We start from the raw sequence: 23,371 nt of genomic DNA, 5'->3' as shown, positions 1-23,371 counted from the left end.
GGTCACATTCTGCTTTGTGTGTATTAATTGGGAGAACACTGATAAATTAAGGCAGGTAAACTGAGTGTGGTACTATTTCTACTGAAATTTGTGCACACCTCCTGATGACTTAGGCTGCCAACAATCTCATTGACATCAATGGTTGTGTCTGCACCATCTCCTAAGGCAGTTCTTTGAGAAACAAATTCATCCAGCATGCATACTTGGCCTGCAAGCACAGCCTTAGGGGCAAGCAGAAAACATCTTCCAGATCTGCTGGAAGCCTTTGGGCTCAAATGCTCACAGCTGAAAAGCACATCCCTCGCCATGCCCACACAGACCTGCTGTGGGTGGGCAGAAGGCAGAGCCCACCTGCTGATCGTGACCACAGTGAGGGCTCATGCTGGGTGCAGAGACTGGGGCATCTCACCCAAAGAGCAAAGGTCTGGTTCTGCTTTGGACCCTTTGGCAGGTGGTGTTTTTTTGGTAACTCCACCACGTCCTCTTCCAAGACCCCTGATTTGCACCAGCTACTCCATGTGGTGCACCAGGAACTTGGTGCACTTGGTGAACTCCCTTGGAGCAGCCTTGTCCAGTGGCATGAGGTTCAGGCTTATTCCCTGATCTCGCTGTTCCCTCTGGCAGCACTGGTACTTCATTATTGCAGAGCACCACGACTGTGTTGCTGCAGCACACAGAGGTGACCAGTACCTGTCTGGGTGCACAGGATCCCAGCACCAGGGAAGAAAGCCCTGGGGGAAACAAGCAGGAGCCTGGTACCACAGCTTCTCCCACGCTACTCAACTCGTATCGCAAACGAGGCCTGACACAGACACATGTGTCTAGTGCACAGAAGACCCACAGACTCAAGGAGTCTACAAATGGGAGGTGAGAAGCAACACAGACCTCCTCTTTCCATAACCACTGAAACAAGCAAGCCTTCATCAATTTTTCCATGCATGGATTTATTACGAAATCAGATATTTATGGGCAATCATAACAGTTTCTACAATAATAAAGTTTAATACTTTAAATTACTTGGGAAGATTCCACATGTCCTTAAACTCTTAATTTAGTAGCTCTATTATTCCTTAAGATGCGTTTTCTTACACCATACAATAAAAACATTGAAGTGTTTCTGTTTTTTCCTGTGTTGCAATGTACAGCTTCATGCACTGCAGTCTTCGTTCTCACAAGAACATGCTATGTGTGCTTCAACAGTGTCCTGCATGTCCTCTGACTTCTGGTCAAACTTTGTCTGTTTGTCTGTCAGGCTGGTAGCCGAATCTGATGGGGAACAAGAATTGAAAAGTAAACAGTATACTTCAGAAGTAGTTTTGCAAGGTACAGCATTTACTGTGCACTAGTCATAAATTACAGGAGGCTTGGCTTCTCCTCACTGGCTTACATATTTATATTTGTCTAAGTCAGGCAGAGAAGTTCCAGGAAACCCACTTAATTAATAAGCCAGTTCTACATTGAAAACTACTACTTCCATGCAGACTTCTATTAGTAATACATTTAGGAAAGGATATTGTGGTCTTAAAGGAAAAACAAACTTGGAAAACAAACATGAATCTATCATATAATCTATATCTTTCTGATCTAATAATTTATAATCTACAATATACCTATAAAAAAAGACATCCTTCTATATCACTGCACCTGTGTGCAGGAATCCCATCCACACTTGCCCTCTATTGCCTAAATCAGCTCAGTGAAATAGGATCACACCCGATGGCAGTGATTCATAAAAACAAACAAGCTGAGGATCCCCATTTCAGGGTGCTGTACATGATCAGATGTGGCTGACTCCTCACAGGCTGCAACACACAGCTCTTCAGCTGAATGACAATGCTGACTATGCAGTTATCCTGCCCTTACCCTGTTAGCTCATAGTCCCATGAAGTGGAGTTCAGTTTAGATTTTAAATGCCAGTATAATGAAAAACACAGTATAATTACAACCGAAAAACATCCCTCTCGCTAATGGAAGTTTTACATATTGATGGGAACAGGGAAAGGCCTTCAGTCAACACCACAGTAAGTCCATCCCCACCTACGGATATGTAAGATTATTCATTCATTTCAAATGGAACAGCTGAGTCAAGGCACAATCTATTTAAGATTTGTGTGCTGCTCCTATTCAGTAGGCTTTCTGTTGACTTACCAGCTGAGAGACAGTGGAAACCAACAGTGACTGGAGTAGTCTTGGTGGCGGAGCATCCTTTCATACAGCGCAGCACGGGCTCTGTAGAATAGCACTTGGACTCTACTCCTGCAAGCTGAACTGTCTTCTCAAGCTTCACAAACGAGCGTCGCAGTTTGCAGGCTGTAACAGTCATTGGTGACATTTTGTGTGCTTACATACAAAATCTTCAGATCTCCCCAGACTGACCCCTCCACCAATGTTGCCAATTTGCAAACAAATTTCCTCTATGAAAACTGTAATTTGATCATAAATAAAGCAGCAACCCTGACTGAGAAACATTTCAAATCAGCTGATTAGATATGGAGCTACAGAAAGTTAATTTCAAATACAATTAGTTTGTTTCTAGATTAGCATGTAGACACATAGACTGATATACTTTCCAATAAACATTTTGCAAAGTAAAGCAGCTCACAGAATATCTGCAAACCCACATTCAAAAGTTTTGAATATTCAGCAGTGGTAATAAAAAGAGAGACTCCTGAACAAATAAAAGTAATCACTAAAGAATTACACTATTACTACTGTCATTCAGATTCAAAATTGCTGCAGACAGAAACTAAAAGTCATTGCTGCCAGCCAGTAATATTGTTCTTGTTTTGGAATCCCAGTACAAGCAGCTACAAGCATGCGAGAAGCTAAATGGACCACAATTTATTCCTGACTATAAATAACCTTTATTCTCTAAAATTCCAGCCACTTCCTCTATACGTGAGATGGAAACGCAACACGTGGTCACTACCAACCATGTGAATATTATTGTGTACATGCATGTGGCCTCTATATCCATCTCAAGTAAGTTTGATGCCCATTATTCTTAACAAAGACATAGCAGAATAGCAGTTGATGTACAGCTAAACGTGTAGAAGCCATCTCCGGGGACCAAGTCCTTCCCACCAGGACAAGTCTTCTCTACAAAGGCAACATGCCTGTTCTTCTCACAGCACTGTGGCATCCTTTTGCACCATAACCTCAGCTGAGAGCACCCAGCATACTATAAGATCCTAATCTATGGAAACACTTAAAATACAGCTTTTTTTGTTTCAACTATGTAATTAAGTCCCTGGAACTGCTCGTGCACTTGAATGCTTTGCTTAACAGGTTGCACTGGTTCAAAAATCACGTGGTCAGCCAAGGTAAAAATAATTACTAATCCCCATCTGATTTTTTGATGGATCAAATACTGGCTGGAAAATGCTGTTGTGTTGAAATGAAAGAATTCCATGTGAATTTATCCTTTTACACTTTTTTCTGATCTTCTTCTAAAACACTTCAAAACTGAAACAAAGATTTTGTTTCTGCTTGGTTGCTTAATTTCAACTGACTTGTGTTTTTTGGCTTGTTTGTGTAACTTGCAATTTCTTATCCCTTTCTAAACTGACAATTACTTCTTATACTTAATATAACTTAATAATGAACCCTTTTAAAATGTCCTTTTTTCAAAATGTTTATGGATTTTAGATTTTCTAAATAAATCCTAAATTTTCTATGCAACTGCAGTAATATTATACTAAATTTATTAGAGCTTGCATACCTCCTGTACAAGGCTTTTCTTCCAAAATCCAGCAATGCCCAAAGCTCACTGCATCTTTAGCTAGATATCCATTGGGCATCCGATATTCCTCTTCACATTCTGCATCATATTTTCCACATATTCCACACATTTTCCCTGTCATCCATAAAGCAACTTGAATCTTGGAGAAAAAAAATCAAAACCATTTCCAGTTAAAAATAAATAATATCTATGGAGCAGATTTTTGCTGTGTAGGTCCCTTCCAGTATAAGTAAGTGCACAAACATTTAAAATCTCTTGGCTAAGAATTCAAGAGTCTGACAGATGCCAAACTCCCGTGGTGCTGCAGTGTCTTTAGCTCTGTTACAGCCTTTAAAACCTGCTGTGTCAGACTAGTATGTTAAGTTATTAATAGACTAGACTATCAATATGCTGAAGCTTCTGTCTGGTGGATGTTTTCATAGTACAGGTGATAGATACAGCATGGTTTACTGATTTCTTACATTCTCTTTTCACAGTGTTTTTAGTGCAGCCTTTAAAACATTCATTCATCTTAAAAGAATGGTTGCATTTTTGCTGGTTTGAAGAATTATACAGCTTCAAGAACAGTGGACGGGAGCTGAAAATTCATTTTTATTGCAGATGCACTCAAGTGTGTGTGCCCTCACAGGCCCGTTTCCCAACACACCCCTGTACTGCAAGAATAAGGTATTTTCTGTTGGTGAATGTTTCTCACTTCTGCTCAGAAATAAAGAGCAGGACTGTGCAATCCTGTACCCTCATCTTCATTTTTGGGTGTTTTGGGCCCTGCACAGATTTGGTTTTCCCGCTGTTTATACTCTTACACACACGCATACAGATTTAAGAGAATCCTATGGAAATTTCTCACCACCTAAGCTTATGAAGAGGAAGAACTATACCCTGAATGTGTATCCATCAAAGTACAATTTATCAATGCCATAGGCTGGGGCAACAAGTACAAGCCCTTGCTTTTCACTGTGGATCCACAGAGAAGCACCTGGAAGAAAACAAAATAAAACAAAACCTAAATCCAAGCAGACCCAACCTAGCTTCTTTAAGAAAGAAGAAAACAACTTTTGTGTTTCTAAAATGTTCTTTTCCTTGAAATTCCTCAATTGTTCTTTTCAAGAAACACAACATAACAGCAAAACAATGTAGAAATATGTTTGTATAGAAAATAGGTATTTGTAAAAAGTTGGATGATCACAGGTTTATTCATTTTTCTTTGAGTTATGAACATATTCATATTTATTTCTAGAAATAACTACAGAGCTGCCTGTAATATCTGTCTAGTTGTGCAGATATACAATGTCCTGAGTACACTATATTGGAATAAGGAAATGCAGAGAATGATGTGACTGTCGCTGGAACCATTTCTAGCACAATTATCACTTCCCAAGTACATAACAAATAGGACAGAGCTCAGCACTGGCAGGCACTGACCCAATTTCAGCAAGACTTAGCCTGAATCATATACTACAGCTCTACAGTTGGGAAACACCAATGTGGTTTATTGCCCCTGATGGAACAGCACAGAATGAAACAAGGTTCTCCTGCGTCCTTTCATAGAAAAAACTATTCCTGCATTGTGAGAAGCAAGGAGGCTATTTTACCAGCTCTCCATATTTATTTCTAGCATATTTCAGAATGCTAAGCAAATTTATGCCTACAAATCAAATTAGGAAAAACACTGATGTACAAGTGTGATGAAATTTTAGAAAAGCTCTATTTAAAAAGGTTTTGATCAAGTAAGATTTTATAGTATAACCAAAACACTTCTCAAATTTGGAACTCTAGTGGCAGCTGCAGTTATGTATGAAAAGGAGGGATGTTCATGTTAGTTATGTCTTGCTTTGTTTGGCCACTTACAAGAGTTTTACACTCTAATCAGTCTTTCTAAATGTTCCTAATACAAATGAGTAAAATACATGTTTTTAAATATTATCCTTACAACCAAAGGTAGAAATTCTTATTGAACACAACTGGTGGAACCTCTTTAATTTTTTTTTTTTCCTTCTTTTTATTTCTTTCTCCTAATGCATACATGAAAATGAAACAAAGCAGACATTGCATCACTTACCAGCAGATACATAAGAAACATTTGTAGTGGGGCTTTCAACTCCATCTACCACCAGTTTCACCTGTCCGCTCACAGGACTCATATCAATTTCACTGTTAAGGAAAAGAGCGTTCATACCCTGTTTGTACCACATTCACAGGCGTACAGTGACAGAGGCATTTTCCTGCTCACTAACTATCACTGATCACACCATAAGCTCATTTCAACTACTTTAATCACATCAGGTATTCTTGTCACCTAAGGTGCAGGCTAACACCATCACCATCACATTCAATATACATGGGAAGTAAATAAGGAAATGCAGAAATCCCCTGGGCTACTAAAATAAGATCTAAAGCTCAGATCTAAGCTCCTCTCATGTTAAATGTGGACAATGTAGTCCCTCATGCCCCCAGCATCTGGCAGGAGTTACTTACTGACTGCCAAGCTTGATGTTGATTGATTTCAGGTTCACAGCTTCATCAGCGTTCCTCATCATCACCAGGAACTTCAGGTCAGAGCTGCAATCCTGAGCCAAGATGTGGTAGCAGTTTGATGGCATTGTGTAGTTAAACTGAACTTCATTAAAGGTTGTGATCTTGTTGTGGGAAACTGAGCAGCGAGCTGGTTAAATAAAATGCCAGTGAGTTATTTGCTTTTCCATAAAAGAAAGTCATTAAGTGGCAGGTTTTATTTTTAGTGCTATATTATTTTAGCTTTATATTTTTTCCAGGACGCGATATTTTTGTATAGATTACAGGAGCTTTTGGCTACTAAGCAAGCATAAATTCTTTAAAAAGGCATGAAAAATATACTCCTCTATCTAAAATAAATAATTGACAGAGATTTTAAATGTTTTCAATTCAGATTATTGATATCTTGATCCCTGAAATGCTCATGATTTCTGTACTATATGTACAATATTGTCTCCCAGTTGAACCATCCTCACATTATTACAGCACGTTTCCTAATTAAATGGAGACAAATAATCCCAGAAAAATTCAGAAGGTGCTCAAGTAATTCAGGAGACTGAGGATGCCATGCTTCTAAACCCGATTAGACCCTGACCTTTCCAATTCTCAAGCACTGCAGAGGGGGCTTCAGCAAAGACATTCCAGATGGGAGGTTGCAGCTCTGAAGCTGGTATCCTCGGACCTACGGGGAGTGACAGGGGAAGCCTCATGGCTTTTTCAGAGAGGATCATCTGAAAAGGAATTCAAAAGCATGTTCAAAATACACTTGTGCCAGCTAGTCACAGCAAACAGCCAAGATCAGCTTTTTCTCCTATCTGAAAATTGATTTAAATTCTTCTACTTTGGTTGACAAAAAATTTATTTGAACACAACTCATCTGACTCACTGTCCATGACCTTTTTCTTCTGCTTACAGTTTTCTCTCATGGTGTGGTTCAACTTTCAGATATTATTTGGGAGAGAATGAATTACCCCCCTTCAAAGTGGTTAGGTGAATACTTATGGAGCCACTACAGATGGAAACACATGTCATTATGAGTACCCAGAAGACATTCTTTTTCCATTAATAAAATCACTCAATTAATATTCTTGGATGTAATATAAAAAGGCTGAAAATAAGCAGAAGTTGTTTTGTCATTTGCACCCAAACTGATTATTACTTAATTTTTCTTTCTCAGAATTGACCCACTGTAATTAAAATGCCACAGTCTCACTTTTCTACTAGGCAAAAATAGGAGAGTGATAATAATATTTCATAATTACATCAGGAAGCTTGATAACAACATCACATGTCCTTGGAGAAGTTAGAGCCACAATCACCCTGGCTTGTCGAGAAGGATTCTTGTCTGTTCTCTCAGAGAAGCCGAGCATAAACGCAGCTCCAGGGACAAACTTGTAAAACCTTCAAAAATTCAAATCAGAAAGGTCTGGTGAAATAGAGAAGCAAAAAGCAGCACACATGCCAAACAGGCTGTCTCACCTCTGTGTGAGATACAGAGTCTTCAGGACCACTGGTTAAGTCCCCATGACCACTCTCTGCTTTACTGATCAAGTGTTCAGTGAAAGGATCTGTTCCTCAGTTTTCAGTAATTATGTCCACTATAAAGAATTACTGTACATGATGATAGAATGGCTGTGATCTCCCACTCAGCTTTTATGTCTGAAGGCAGTACTCAAACAGATCAGAAAAATTTTATTAAAATAATAGCTGGTACTTGAATCACTAGAACCTCCTGGGTGGATACTGATTTTGCCCAGTTGACCAGTATCACAAACAAGTGTCACTAAAGACTAAAACCTCACCATTCTGCTATGGATCTGACACTTGAAGGAACTTTAGGCCACTCCAATTTCACTTGTACAGCAGGGTAGTCAGCAAACCGCCCAGTTACCAGCTCAGTCGAAATCTTGTAGTCCTGGCAATTCCAGCCCCATTTCAGGTAAGCCTATAATGGAGAGAGAAATGGTCCATCTGTAAATGTACATGGTTTTCCTGTGATGCATACAGCTGTATAGAACTTGTTTTGAGCCTTACCACTGCCTTGTGAGCATTGAGGACTGAAGCATCAGCACAGAGCTTCCACTTGCTTTCATCTGTGAGGTTCGACACAAATACTTGCATTCGGGGCCTGATGGAGTCAATATCAGCATATACCACGAGCTGGAGGCCTCCTATCTTCTTATCATTACGAATGCCATGGAGAAAAGCAGCTAGTACTGGTGGTATAACATCTCCCAAGAACTTAGGCTAAGAAGAAGGAGGAGAGAGTATGCAAGAATATAATTATGAAAGGGTTACCACAGAACATTTTAGATGCAAGATCTCAATGGATAAATGGAAAATAAGCGACTGAACTGCAGATACATACCAGCATATGTACCACACACATATCCACGCCTATAAACTCTCATGCATATGTCTTTAATGTGCATGTGCCTCTGCATGCACAGATGGATTTTATCATTGGATTTGATATGAGCTAAAATTTGCATCATTTGCTGAGCTCCAGCTGATACTGTGGAAATATTCATATCATTAGGATACAGTAATAACTATATGATTTGGGTTCCATTGTTAATACCCATACATTTGCCTGTGAATTAAAGAAAGTGGTTCAATTTGACTAACAACATCAGGTGTCAGTTGTTCTCATCACTCATTCTCACAAGAAAAGCATCCCCCAACCTAGTGTCCTCCTGTTTATCTGTCTGGTTGGTCTACTGGCTTTCACCTCACACTTCAGCTGTGAGCTCTGTGGGGCAGGCAGGTTTTGTGTTTGCACAGCACCATAGCAGAAATATAACCCAAGAGGTTGTCTTCAACATCAAGAACCTCCCTCCTTGACAGCAGGGCCTGAAGTGCACTATGACCTCCAATTCTTTCACTCCATCATTAGACTTCACTTCATCACTTGCCCCAGAGAGCAAAACTGCATGCATCACACTGGTTGGTGGTGAGGATCCAAGTGCTACATGTCACCTCTGCAGCATGCCTTCTGCTGAGGCTCCTCTTAGCCTCCACCACCAATATCCTGGCCCTGGCACTGCAGCACCTCAACTTCCCTCCTCATTGAAGAGGTCACAAGATCAGTCTCTGCAGGCACCTGCTGGATGGGACTGTCTTGAGGGAAGGGTCATGGTGCAAGTAAGAAGGATCCTCACCTCACTGCAGAGAAAACTATGTGTGGGAACTACGGTGCATGTCTCACTCTTGACTGATACCTGAGACTTCAGAGGTTGGTATTTCTCCCTTCCCATTATCCTAGCTGCACAATTACTGCAAATGCACTGCCACACTGTCATTCTACAAAGTGGTTAAAAAGCCCTAAAAATGATGCAACTAACCCGGGAAGCAGCTCGAGATGAGGCATGACTGGATCTGGTAGAGGAATACGTGCTGCTAAGTCGGTCAGCTGAGGGTTTCCTTTTTGGGAACTGCAAGAAGAAAACATACCATGCTCAACAGGGTAACTTAAAAGCATGCTTGAAGAAATAGCACTAGGCAGTGCTGTAGAATACTCTCTGTCATGGCATTTGGTGTTGGTAAACTTGCACTCCAACCCTGAGCAGCTCAATGACTTGCAGTATGCTTTGTCCTGCTTAGTACATGTGATCTGGCTCTGAAAAATCTTGTTTATCCAAATATATCTAGCCCCTCAGAAGAAACAAATAAGGAAGATGATTAAATGAGAATTCCTGTGTGAAAAAACAATGGACCAGAGCAAGTCAAACTGAACCAGCCTCTTGATTCAATACGAAAGACCAGAGCTGATTCATTTTACTTCTGGAAGGGCCTGATCAGTTGGAGGACACACTGACTGTACCAGCTGAATGGAAAGGATCAACTGAATGGACACACACGACTGAACATTTTACTTTTTGAGGAACACTACTACCAAATACACTGCTGTTAGCTGGCTCACACCCTAGTATAATCTTCTGCTGAACTAAAATACCATAAAATAAGGCATCCTCACACGTTCATCTACATCACCATCCCAGTGTGTATCAACAGTGATTCCAACCCAAGAAACCAAGTGATCAAAGCCAGTCAAATGACCCAAGCTCTTGATAGCAGGATCTTTTTTCCTCCAAATTGTGTGTCCCCAGTCCCTTGTAATGCTTTGGTAGAGCTTTGCATCTACTTTGCAGAGCCACAAGTGGCATGATGTGCACAACACAAAGCAGAACATAGTTCTCTGTCTTTATGCATCTCAGAAGCACCACCACCGTTGATTTGGTGTTCTAAATGTTATCAGTACTGTAATTTTCCTCAACAAAGACAAGTTGCCTTTAAGGTTTCCATCTGACTCATGACACATTCCATACTTAATTTACTGAGGAAAGAAAAACTCACCTCTTGTCTATGCGCTGATCTAAAGCGATACTGATAAATCTCATGAACTTCCTTTGAAAATTATAAAAACAAGATGATAAGTCTCAGAAGAAAAGAAATGCTGCAATTATACTGAAATCTGAGCACCAGGAATTAAGTAAGGATTTTTCTAATAATCATGCATACATAGTTCTGTATGCTTAGTCACAAACACATAATGCAAGATTTGAAGTAGTTTATATAAAGCATTAATGATCCTACCACAAACTTAAGACAGAAACATGCAATGTATATTGACAGAAAGCCGTAAATTGGCAAAAAATAATTCCCCACCTATAACAAAAGTTTCAACAAACTTGTGGAAACTTCTGAGATGCCTTGAAGCAGACATCTGAGCCAATGATTGCAGGTGTGTTTGCAGAATAAATTTTGCAAATTTATGTTGCTAAAATTTACTGTATCAACTCATAATTTCCTGATTTATGATACAAAGCCAGCTGCCATCATGAACATTAGCAGCATCAGTCAATTTACTGATGAAGTTACCCATATTTTGGAATATCTGCTGCTGCTGCTACTTTCCCGATGTCCTGAATGATGCCCATGGCTATGGTGACTCGATGACTCGCTGCTGCTGCTACTGCCATTCAGATACCTCGGGTGATGCCTATGGCTGTGGTGACTCAATGACTTCCTGCTGCTGCTGCTACTGCTCCTACTACTACTACTGCTACCTTTGCTATTGCTGCTGCTACTGCTCCTACTGCTACTACTACCTTTGCTATTGCTGCTGCTACTGCTCCTGCTGCTACTGCTCCTACTACTACTGCTGCTGCTGCTCCTGCTACTACTACTGCTGCTGCTGCTCCTGCTACTACTACTCCTGCTGCTGCTGCTCCTGCTACTACTACTCCTGCTGCTCCTGCTGCTACCACTGCTGCTACTGCTCCTGCTACTACTACTCCTGCTGCTACCACTGCTGCTACTGCTCCTGCTGCTGCTGCTACCACTGCTGCTACTGCTCCTGCTACTGCTCCTGCTGCTGCTACTCCTGCTTCTGCTCTCGCTGCTTGCATCTTTGGTTCTTGCTTGCTTTACTTGATCATTCTCATCTTGATCCATGGCCTTTTTACGATCAGGAGAAGCAGCAGATGATGAGGAAGAAGAGGAGACAGTTGAAGAGGCAGAAGATGAACGGGAGGGATTTTTTGCAATGGGGTCTGTCCCAAGCTCTGTTAGCATAGTGTTCCCTTTCTTAGAAGGCTTCTTCTTCTGGTGTCGTGTTTTATTTGCAACCTGCAAAAAACAGTTCAAAGAGAAGTACAAGAGAGGGGATACATCTGGTTCTGTATTTACAAAGTAAAACTTCTCTGGGTGTCAAACAAGCCTCTTAAGGAACAATAATTTCCCTGCCTCACTCACTGTAGAAGCTACAGAACTCCTTTAGACCCACTCTGCCCAGCTGAAACCTAGCCCAGAACAGAGGAGCAGCCTCAGCAGGGTGCACCCCACAGAATCAATCCTTCCAGATGTGGCACTGGCTGACAGGCCTGGCACTGGTATCTTTCAAAGTTGCCCCATCCTTGCTTTCCCATCCCAGCTTTCCACACCGAACTTCACGTTCTGGGCTTCATTTATGGGAAAATATTCCCTCTTCCCAGGCTCAAAGTCTCTTACCTTGAACACATTTTCAATGCCTAGAATCTTCCTCAGTTTAGCTCGAATGTCTTCAGAAGAAGATGACTCGTGCTCTTCCTCAGACTCTGAGTTTACCACATGAATTATTTTGGAAGCTGCTCTGGATCCTGCCTGGATCTCCAGCTGAATTTTGTCAATATCAGCATCTGTTTGAACTACACATCAATTGCACACATTAGAAGGCTATACTGCTTCAAATACCTCTGACAAACCCCAGGTGACAAGGCTTGAGCTCAATATTGTACCTGGCATCAAGACTACTTCAGCTTCATGTTCTCCAATTAACCTGTGCAAATATGTGTTTTTAAGGAAACTGGCATCTCGTGACCTTCTGGAAAAGCAGAGCTGACAACCAAGATGATGCAGTTTGATGCAAATATCTCGTTTATGAGTTTTTCTTCCTGCTCCTTGGCGAAGATCCTCCTGAGAGCTATAGTCATGTTTCCTTGGCATGCTGTCAGCTCCTCGCTGCATTGGAAAGGAGAATGTGAATACCACGGGGAGCATACCACAGGCAAGAGTAAAACTGCAGACGTGCATCACGGAGAAGGTAAATATTACTATATAGGCAAACAGGAATAGTTTACCATTGTGACACCTTCACTGGAAACTCTCTCTGATGCTTTGAAAGGTTCCTCCACAATATTTGATGAAGCATCTTCTGGGAGAATTGATGTCCTCTTTTCAACACCTAGTTCTCCTATATTTCTTGATACAGCAAAGGCCTTAAGTCTGTTGAGATATGTGCAAAAATGGTGAATTATTCTGACCTCTTGTTTTTGTATTAAATGAAATACATCCCTGTCAATATCATGTGACAGCACAGAGATATGGTTTTTGAACATAGGTATTGTAAATGCAACTGTAAGTATAAATATTATTAAAGAGTTCACGACCAAGATCAGTTCCTTATATCACAGGAAGTTTTCAATATCTGGATAAATTTAAACAAATTTCCAAAACATGAAAGGTGTTCATTTGAAAATACAAATTAAAAACCCTAAAGGACAATAAAATAATAAACAAATTAAATAAAAATTAAACTCCTAAATAATTTAGGTATCTTTTGACTTTTACCTCCCCTATTTTTCTTCCTTGCTCTTTAACCCAAAGGTTCCACTACCCACTGAAAAGTCACTCTGCCTGTCTAGAAACCTCTGTAGGATGTCAGTGAATAGTGAACTTTGTAAGGTTTCAGCAATAGGAAGTATTCTGAAGTAATGCCACCTTACCTTCCAACCACTATCTCAGTTTCCTCATGGCATGGATTTGTTTCAATCTTAACATTTTTCAGTTTCATGTCTATCTTGGCATCAAACTTCATTGGCACTCTTGTCAGGACCTTGCCTTGAATTTCAACAGCATGTTGAAAGTATTCTGTGTTGACACCCATTGTCGCAACGGTGTGTATGTATAAGCTGAAACAGAGTGAAGCGGTCAGATGTAAGAAAGGGGCTATTTTTTAACACGTGGTTCTGCCTTTTCATAAAAACCGTCCATCATAAATAAAGCCTTAGAAACATGACATACCTTGGGTTTATGTCAGACCGAATCTGGATGGTGGATTCAAGCAACTGGGAAGGTCTAAAATCTCCAGTCAAAGGGGGAGTCATCTTTCCATCAACTGCAAACGACAGAACATTTAAAAACCGTAAAAGTGAAAGGAACGATTTTAATTCAAGCAAGACGGAGTTTTCAGGAAGAGGTAATATTTTTGTTAATACAACAAATATGGCTAGAAAACAGGACAGACTTTGGGGTCCATGAGATCTTTCATGAGTCTGGAAAATACTGAAAATATACAGAAAGCTTATTCTGTAGCAAAGGTTCTGATGCAACGTTGAAATCTTAAATTAAAATATAGCAAGAAAACAAAGAGCTGACCCAAACTGAAAATTTCAGAAACACATGGAGCCAGAACACAGTGTGAAAGACGGGCAACCAGGCTAAACAAAGACTGCTCTTCAATCTTTCCTCACGTCATGTGTGAGCACCTTTCTTGTACAGTGGACCCAAAACTGGACATTGTACTCCAGATACAGCCTTAGATGTGCTAAATAGAGGGGGAAAATAATTTCTGTGCTAGCTCTGCTCTTGCTGTTGCAGCCAATGATGCAGTTGGCCGCCATCACCACAAGAGCACACTGCTGATTCACGGCACCAGCTTGCCCTCCAGGCCTCCCTGGCCCTTTTCTGCAAAGCTGCTTTCTGTCTGGGTGATACCCAGCCTATACACTTACATGGGTCACTCCATCCCAGGTGAAGGACAGGTGGGTATTCAAAGATGCTATTAAAACAAAATAACAAACAAAAAGCCAAGGGCAGCCGAGAGTGGGCACATACAAATCTTGTAAAAAGAGCACAAGTATAAGTGCTTCACCCTTCATTCCTTATGTGATGTCAGCAAAAGGAAGGGTCAGACAATTTTGTCTGCTGCACAACAAACAGTATGATCACTGATTTAACTTCTTGATAAGTATTCATACTTGAGTATTTATTCTATTAAAACAGAAGTCTCTGTCTCTTTTTCACAAGCCCTCTTCTCTTCTTGCCTTCTTTAACATTACTGGTAGTTCTCTTTTGATTGTCTTCTGCTTTCTTCTCTATTTAAATCACCACTGAATCCTGCTTAGATTGCGTGTGCATCTCTCAGGAGCCACCCCTTCTGCCCATGCCTGCAGTCAGCTCCCCATGCAGCTCTTGTTTTTTCTGTCCTTGAATGCTGTGACCTTTCTCTCTCTAGTTTCCCAGGTTCTCACCTCACCTCCTCTGTCTTCAATCCATTCAAAGATGAGGCAGAAATCAGCTGTGTACAGCTTCTCTTGAAACATCTTCACTACCTCCCCTTCACTACAAAAATGATTTATTTTTCTAATTTTCTGGTTTTCCACTTCTTTCTCCAGCCCCTTTTAGCCTGTCCCTCTCATTCCCTGCTCAGAGCTCGCACAGCTGATCTCGTGCTTCCCAACTCACCGTTGACTGCTGCGCGTGCCAGAGCAGTCGTGTATGATGCGTACTCCAACGGCAGACCAGTGCAGGTAGGAACAGTGTATTGCAGCTCTGCCAGCCACACCGGCTGTGTCCACTGCCCTGCGATGCCATTGCGGATTTGGCTGGCGATTCTCTTCACCGCTGTGTTCCTGTCAGCAGGATCTAGCACAGTCTGCAGTAAAACAGAGATCCAAGAGGTTGGAGTATAAAGGTACAATGGTGTCAAGTCTTGCAAAAAAGAGGAGGGTTCCCTGGTACCTTCATAGCCTGTTGCAGGACTTCCTTATTGATGCTGACATAGGCCATCTCTTGGCCAAATAGTTTAAAGTAGGCTGATATCAAGGTGGTTTCTGTTGGCAGCTCCTTCCATCCCAGCAGCTGAGGAACAGGTAAAGAAGCAAGGAAAGTTCCTTAATACATCACTTTGCAAATGGTAATTCAGCAAGGTGATCAAACCCATCACTGACCAAGCTGCAACTTTCCATTGATACTTGTGTTTCTTTGCTGCTCTGTAAATAGCACAGTGTCACTAATTCAGTCTTACTCCCTGTCACTGAGATGCCCACAAGTAGCCTCCTGTCCAATGCTTCCTATTACTACGAAATACCATTTACACAGAAGGTCTGGGCCATTAGTACCACTAAACCCAGTTTGAAAGCACAGCAACAAATCACCTTGTCTCTTGGAAACAAATGTACATTGTTGTAGAGTAAGTGAGGTAGATAAAAGGAGGGAGGAGGAAGCCTGCCAGGTGCAAGATGCACCATGCTGCAGTGTCCACCTCCCCCCTTTCCTCCCTCGCTCCTTCTGCAGCCATACATGAGGTGGGGAGGAGGCAGGGCCAGAGTGCAGAAGCTGTTGCAGCCATCGCAGGGGTAATGTTCCCCGCAGTCCTCTCTTTCACTGAAATGCTCAAGCTGACTGCTAGGTGGGCAGTTTACCTTCTAAGACAGGGCTTAACTAGTATGAGAAGCCTCACTAAAAACCCCTTTGTATAACCCACACATTGCATTGCTGAAAATACCTACAGCTTTTCCAATCTCCTTTATCTTTTTGTACGTGGGATATTCGGCAAATGGGATATTTTGTTTCATGATGACGTCTGTGAGGCCTTCCATGCGGACACCAGCCTACCAAAACAGCATGAGAAGGAAGAACTGTTTGAAACATACTTACAGAGAGGAAACTTAAAAGTCAATTTTAATTTTAATTTGCTTTCATAATGATTTAGGTAAATATTTACCTCCACTAAGTCCGCCACTGACCCAGCCGAATATGCCATCAGCTTGGAAATTATTGCTGATGGGAACATCGTTCCCGGGCTGTTCATGACAAAGACATCTCCAGCAGCACCAACTTTGTAATTGTCTATGGCAGAAGTAAACAAGACATCTTTTTTCTAATCATTCTGCTTATCATTCAAGATCATATTTCCGCAGCTTTTTCCATTACCAACTTTAAGATACATCATTCCACAAATTTTGACTGTTTAGGCTCAAATTAATAAATGGCTACTCATGCACTTTTAAATATGTGACTGTCACATTTAAATCAATTACTTATTGAAATGCAGAATGCCATATTTCTCCAAAGGGCTTAGTATCTCTTAAGAAAGGATTTCTGAAGGGAATGTTTCCCAGTCACTGAAATGCTTTTACTCACCAAAGTAACCACCAATATGTATGGCCTTGCTATACCGGCAGCTCAGCCTGTCTAATTTGGGGGCCAGCAGCTTAAGGGCGATATTGCAAGCTGAAGATCTAAACAAAATGAGAAATGTGGTAATTTCCAGAAATAAGCTGCACCCCATCAGAATATAAACCAAATTCAGTTTGTCAGCACATGCAGTGCTCACTGACAAGAATGTAACAGAAGTCATTATTTGCAGAAGATGGCCTGCATTGTTCCTACTCACATGTTGTACATGTATGGCAATCTGCTCTTCGACAAAGCCTTCATGTGGGAATACACGAAACTGGCCACCTGCAAATTGCTCTCCTTCACTGCCACATTAGCTATCGTTGTTATTAAAGGAAGGGCAGGCCTTGTCTCAAAGATAACAGCACAAGCCATCATCCGCACTTCAGGGGGAAGCGACTGGTCTGCGAGGATCTGGATAAGATATGCCTGCACCTGCAGAGAGAAAAGTGTCTCCGGAATTACCAAAAATTGAGACTTTTTTTGCATACTGGATCCACACTTAACCCACAAGAAACATGGGAGAGGAAGTCATTATCCCTGCAGAAAGGTTTCATGATCTTTTTTATTGCATGGTTCCACATCATTTTATTAAGACAACTGAAGGAGCCATGAAGGAACAGCCCCATGGAGAAGGGCTGGCACTGAATCTGAAATAAATGTCCATGTATCAATGTATTGGGCCAACACGACACAATTAAAAAGGCATCAGCATAGCTTTTTGCATTACTGACATTCAAAGATTGGTGAATAACTTTGGAAGAAACAACTGTAGCTAATAAGACAGACTCATTCTTTGGAGTAACTCCATTGACTTGATGAGCATGCTTCACTATTTTAGACCACTTTTAAAAGGGGAGCTTCAGCAGCTCACCAAAGTTAGTTTGAGTGGATGCTGTCTTATATATCTCCTATATCTAAAACCTCTAAAAGGCACAAGTCTTGCCTCCAATCACTGATTACCGTACCAGCAAACTCAACGGGAGGTCAAGGTGACTCATCCAACCTTAAGGGAGGGTCTAAAAGAGCCAGAGCAATGTCAACGGAGGTCAACAGAAAATGCCTCTCTCTCCTCCTGATTATTGAGGCAGTTCTAATTATATGTCTGACTTTTAGGTGGCTGTTTCCACCACACATAACTAGCACAAGACTTAATTGGTTATGACAGATGACTAAAGAAACACTGTTGATATCCTTCTGGAAGAGTCCGACTGACTAACAGTTATTACAGTTTAGCAGAAAACATCAGCTGAAATATAAAACTGCATTGTGTTCTTAAAAGTAATCCTTTTTTAAAAAACATACTGAATCCACATACATTATACCATTAAATTTATTACCCTTACAACATATATTCTCTAATTCACTAAGAAATCCACAACAGATCCTACTTACTGTTTTGGAGTCCTTCCAAGCTATTTTTCTCAAGGCCATTATGGCATCAATCTGGATGTGGATGGGAATATCAGAAGCACTGGGTGAAAATATGGGAAGGAACTTCAGGATGCGCTTGATGCTGGCTGGTTCTCCCATGTTGCCCATGCACTTCAGAGCTAATTTCATTTTGTCTTCACGGCCTCTGCTGATCGCTTCATCTGCCAGGTCATGGATGGGCTATAGACAAAGCACAGTTCAGTCTTCTCTTCCTAATGTATAGATCGTTCACAGTGTCCCCCTTACCCACTGAAAGCCTACCACAATAAAGCAACCATTTTTAATAAAATCACCCAGTGATGGCTTCTCTCAGGATTTTACCCTATTATGTGAAAAGCCTTTTCAATGATGAAGCAAATATCTACATTTAATAAAAGGATTCATTGCCTTTGTTCTGAAGGAGACTTACGCAATCTGTATTTGTAAGTCCAATTGCCATTTTAATACTGTATCTTAAAATAATTAAGCTAATGTAATGAACATTACTAAGCTATTAAGAACAACCTGACAAAAAGCCACCCACATGAAGAGCTTCTTTAGGACAAGATGAGGTCTGAGAACAATATCTATTGACCACAGAACTGTATCCCAAGCAGGCAACATGTTGAAGTGTGGGACTTTTCTGGATTCGAGAACTGGTCATTAAATCCTGTGTGGGGGGGAAAAAAAAAATTGGTATTTAATACAGTGCTTCACATAGCTTTCAGAGCAGGAAAATCATCAGAGCTTCTCTGAGGGGTGCAATTTCAGAATCATTATTGTTCACATCCAAACAAATTACATCACTTTGTAGATATTTTATTTGCAGGCTTCACTTAGGAGCTTAATCCCTCACTAGTTTCAATATATGTAAGTTTACATAGAACCATTTTGATTTTCCTCGACTGAGCATAACACTGAAAATACAAAGATTATGTGTAAACAGCAATCTATAAACAGAATATCCTTAGAACAATGTGCAACTCAGTTATATTAATGATGCATTCTCACATATCCTTTTCTCCTATTTAAGATGAAGAATATTGGCTAGAGATGGCAAAAATCCTGTTCAGAATAAGTGATTCATTATAGTGTCCAAATATTTGATGTTTGCACTAATACTTTCACTTGCAAGTGGACAAGGTTTTGTCTATAGAAGGCATGACGTGATCTCAGCAAACTAAAATGGGAATTATTATCAGAAGCTCTTATGGGAGAATGGCTTTTATATTCACATAGCAAAACGAAGACACAAGACTGTGTCCCCTCTCACGTATGCAGTGCCAAAGGAAATTCGTGGTTCAACATTTGCACAAAATCGGTATACTAGAGAGGAGAATCCAGTCTCTAATGTACTTTATAATTAAAAGCTGTCATTAATTATGATTCCTTTCATTATCAGATAGGAAAGATTCACATGGATTTACTCACTGCTGCTATTGGAACAGAGTTTTCATCAGCTTTCATTAAATGAAGAGCAAAAGAAACACTTAGAAGAGTCTGAAGATAGTTAAGGTCATCATTGCGAATTCTGGTCTTAATGAATTTGAGTGCTTCTGTGGTGCCTGTTGCAGAAACTGCACTCAGCAGCCATCGCCTGCAAATAGGTTAAAAAAAATCCTTAATTTTAGCTGTCAGTTCTCCAAAAATGATAAAGTTCCTTGTAAATTAATATAATGAAATACCTGTAGCGGGATTTATCTGAAACTTGTCTCCAGATGGACTCAAGAGTATCAGCACTTGCTATCCGGCAGAGCTGGACGAGCTCCAAGAATCTGTACGGAACGTCATCGTGGAAATCTTGTTGGTTATTCAGGACTATGTGTTGCAGTGTTTCTACTATCTGTTACAAAATATGAGAAGAGAGACCGCTCATAATTAAATCCTTTGGAATTTATGATCATTACTCTTTTATTATTTTTTTTAACGAGGAAAGCAATTTGAAGACCTAAAAATACGATACCCGTTGCTCGGGGTTTTTCATCTTGATTAGCTGCAGTGGCATCTGTGGCAATACCGATGGGAAGTGGTAGCGAAGGCCTCCGTAGCTCCGCATGGAAACGTCTGGGGCACTCCCCCGTTCACTTCTCACTTCAAGCAAGGTGAGTTGTTGTCTGTCAGGAGGCAAGTGTCACAGGAGGAATGAATTACCTCTCTTCCTCCATCTGCCCTGGTTGTTTGTTGGGTCAGTGATACTGTGCTTGTATCAGTTTTCCTCTTTAATAATTTTTCTTATCACAATAAAATCTTACCTTTTGCTAATAGATAAAGCCTTCTGATTGGAACAAAATAGTATTAGAGTTATCTACAGTGAAATCCTTTCTGAGGAGGACCTAAACTGCTGTCTTCTGAATGACAGCTACCAACACAATGTAATCAATGATCTGATTTCTGTGTACACCATCTTCCTCCTGTCCTTTTTCAGGACAAACATAGCAGTAAAGTTGCATTCTTATAGTACAAGTGAGCAAAAGACCTTTTCTCCTTTTTGTCCATGTAATTGCAGTGCTAAGTTCACCAGGGTACAAATAAAGAACAGTTAGTTCACTGAATTTTTAGGAGTCTGGGAACCCCAAGGATGAGTACTCGCAGCTTTACACAACTGCTGTGGAACTCAATTCTCATTTCACTTCAACTGAAGGTGACAGGGACTGCCAGAATCTATAATTTCACTTTGTGAAGCAAGCCCATGTCCCACCTACCTTGCTTCTGTGACAGCAACACCAGTAGGTTCACTGAGTGGTGAGATCTGATACACCTGCTGTGACCCCACTTCTGTGATCAAGGTACCACTCTCTGACTGCTTCAGTTTGTAGGAGAAAGCTGCAGTCCCTTTTATGAGCCTTCCTTTCTGGAGAAGGAAAGAGAGACCCAAAAAGTGACTGGGAAGAGAATAGGCATGCTTCTAACTAGGAAGATCTTTCTACATCTCGCATACCATCATGTCAACAGGACAAGGATAGATGTAAGCCATTCCAACACTCTTCGACACCTTTTCCTGGCAATTATTTTGGTCTACGGTTTTGGTAACGGAGACTCGGCTGTTCTTGCTGTCTTCCTGGATGACGTACCTTGTATGGCAAACACCTCCAATTCCAGCCTAGCAGATCAACAGAGAAAATGAGACCTCCCAATCATATCAAGATTTCACTGCATGAGAAGTTTTACTGAACAAAGATTCTGAAGGAGCAGTAGGAGGGTAAGGACCTTCTACTGAACAGTCTTAATTATGTTTTGAAACCTGTTGCCATTACACACAATTAATCCTATGGAACTAAAAATAGACATGTGAACAATATTCAGTCAGGGAATGGAGTTTAAAATTTAAAAGTAATCAATTAATTAATATCAACAATAAACAAACAGAATGGATCAAGTAGCTGTACAAGGGAAGCAATAGAACAAATACATCCAGAGCTAATAATTCTTTTTCTTTAACGGACTGCATTTTGAATCTTAAGGACAGACATCTTAAAAAACATCCAGCACAGATGATAGTTCATTCAACACATATGCACGTGCTTTCTGCTATATGAATGAGAATTGACTTTTTGTGATGACGAATGTTTGAAACTAGATGCAAATAAACAGCAACTTGAAGGAAAAGCTGTTAGAAAGAGCTGTTAGAGATGTCCTAAAGAGGACACATCTTTCAGTAAAGTAGTTTTAGAATGGAAACAAACAAACCTCTTGCAATTCATACACATTCTGTGATTTTTTAATTGTTATCTGCAGCATGTTCAGTACTCCTCTCACTATGTTAATACATGTATCAGGGCAGTCTTCTGGGCCAAAAATGTTTCCAATCCGTCCCCTATTGTATTCAAACTTGAAGGGCCGCGTAAAACATGAAGAAACTATCTGGGTGATTTTGGAAGATCGAGTGAATGGGTCCCTGGGCCAGATGCCATTGTATTCCTCAAATTGTGGAGAGCGGATCTGAGAGAAAATTAAGAAAAGATACTCACATGAATAAAATTACTTTGGTATTAAATATGCAAACAGATTGGAAGAAATTAACATAATCACTAGTTCAATAAGCTTTCCTTCCAAATGTAGGCTTAGAAATTCATACAGCAGTTTATTCTTTTGTCTTTTGCTTACACTATTGTAAAACCAGTATAAATCCTGTGGGCTCAGCAGCATTATTATATCTAACAGAAGCAGTTAACATACCGCTATTACCTCCCAGGGATATTTTAAACATTTTACTTGCTTTAACTCTACAGGGAGAAAGGCTAATTCAAAAAGTAATTAAAAAATTCAAATAAATTTCTTCTTATTTTTCAACCTTAAAATAAATGTTCTGCTTTAGGTGAAGTTTAGCAACTAAAAAGTTTATATCATTCTAAATGTCAAAAAATATAGTTTTAAAATGTGGCATTTTAACTCATCGTCTTCCAAATTTTTTTTATTACCAAACTAGCTGCTAGATTTGATCCATATTTGCAAATTGCTTAAATTAACCTGATTTTTATTTAATAATGAACAATGTATTTATAACCCTTGTTTTTTCCCCATACCAAGATACCATGTAAATCAGAAGCAATTTCAGTAACTTTGGCAAAGTTACTGTTGGTTTAGGTGCCTCAGAGCACAGCCTGGTACACACCACCTAAGAATTTCAGGATGAAGACTATAGTGAAAAATGCAATCCCTAGCCCATAATTTTGATATCTTTCCCTCATCAAGGAAAGAACATCTACAGCTCAACCACAGCTTCGTGTCCAAAAAGAAGCTCTGATTTGTAACTAAATTAAACAGAGAAATAAAAATATTTTTCTGAAACATATTTATTTTGGATGGGTCAGGTCGTATCTCTATTGATATCAGTAGAGCCATGATTTCACACGAACAGATCTTTTACTGCATTGCCCAAACTAAACTTCTTTACTGTGAGGGTGACGGAGCACTGGAACAGGCTGCCCAGAGAGGTTGTGGAGTTTCCATCTCTGGAGGTGTTCAAAACCCGCCTGGACGCCT

General features: G+C 40.4%; 1 protein-coding gene across 1 annotated transcript in view; it reads right to left on the bottom strand.

The window, feature by feature from the left end:
• Nucleotides 1-1,147: 1,147 nt before the first annotated feature.
• Nucleotides 1,148-23,371, bottom strand: part of LOC104529951 (vitellogenin-2) — a 23,300-nt gene continuing 1,076 nt past the window's right edge. Inside the window, exons 4-35 of the mRNA XM_010174400.2 lie at nt 22,076-22,327; nt 21,327-21,488; nt 21,091-21,239; nt 20,352-20,502; nt 20,074-20,231; nt 19,820-19,985; nt 18,933-19,058; nt 18,371-18,589; nt 17,193-17,410; nt 16,940-17,037; nt 16,521-16,645; nt 16,306-16,407; nt 15,536-15,655; nt 15,260-15,449; nt 13,817-13,910; nt 13,519-13,704; nt 12,874-13,018; nt 12,532-12,754; nt 12,266-12,441; nt 11,135-11,884; nt 10,610-10,660; nt 9,598-9,687; nt 8,288-8,500; nt 8,056-8,198; nt 7,516-7,654; nt 6,849-6,984; nt 6,218-6,404; nt 5,802-5,893; nt 4,621-4,718; nt 3,722-3,881; nt 2,149-2,310; nt 1,148-1,266 (exon numbers count right to left, since the gene is read on the bottom strand). Of these exons, the coding sequence (XP_010172702.2) occupies nt 1,148-1,266; nt 2,149-2,310; nt 3,722-3,881; nt 4,621-4,718; nt 5,802-5,893; nt 6,218-6,404; nt 6,849-6,984; nt 7,516-7,654; nt 8,056-8,198; nt 8,288-8,500; nt 9,598-9,687; nt 10,610-10,660; nt 11,135-11,884; nt 12,266-12,441; nt 12,532-12,754; nt 12,874-13,018; nt 13,519-13,704; nt 13,817-13,910; nt 15,260-15,449; nt 15,536-15,655; nt 16,306-16,407; nt 16,521-16,645; nt 16,940-17,037; nt 17,193-17,410; nt 18,371-18,589; nt 18,933-19,058; nt 19,820-19,985; nt 20,074-20,231; nt 20,352-20,502; nt 21,091-21,239; nt 21,327-21,488; nt 22,076-22,327 (5,400 nt within the window). The remainder of the gene's footprint in view (nt 1,267-2,148; nt 2,311-3,721; nt 3,882-4,620; nt 4,719-5,801; nt 5,894-6,217; nt 6,405-6,848; nt 6,985-7,515; nt 7,655-8,055; nt 8,199-8,287; nt 8,501-9,597; nt 9,688-10,609; nt 10,661-11,134; nt 11,885-12,265; nt 12,442-12,531; nt 12,755-12,873; nt 13,019-13,518; nt 13,705-13,816; nt 13,911-15,259; nt 15,450-15,535; nt 15,656-16,305; nt 16,408-16,520; nt 16,646-16,939; nt 17,038-17,192; nt 17,411-18,370; nt 18,590-18,932; nt 19,059-19,819; nt 19,986-20,073; nt 20,232-20,351; nt 20,503-21,090; nt 21,240-21,326; nt 21,489-22,075; nt 22,328-23,371) is intronic.

The sequence above is a fragment of the Antrostomus carolinensis genome, unplaced genomic scaffold (assembly GCF_000700745.2).
Source record: "Antrostomus carolinensis isolate BGI_N321 unplaced genomic scaffold, ASM70074v2 scaffold13518, whole genome shotgun sequence".
Classification (NCBI taxonomy): domain Eukaryota; kingdom Metazoa; phylum Chordata; class Aves; order Caprimulgiformes; family Caprimulgidae; genus Antrostomus; species Antrostomus carolinensis.
The sequence above is the reverse complement of the archived record's forward strand: the minus strand, read 5'-3'. Positions and strand labels throughout refer to the sequence as shown.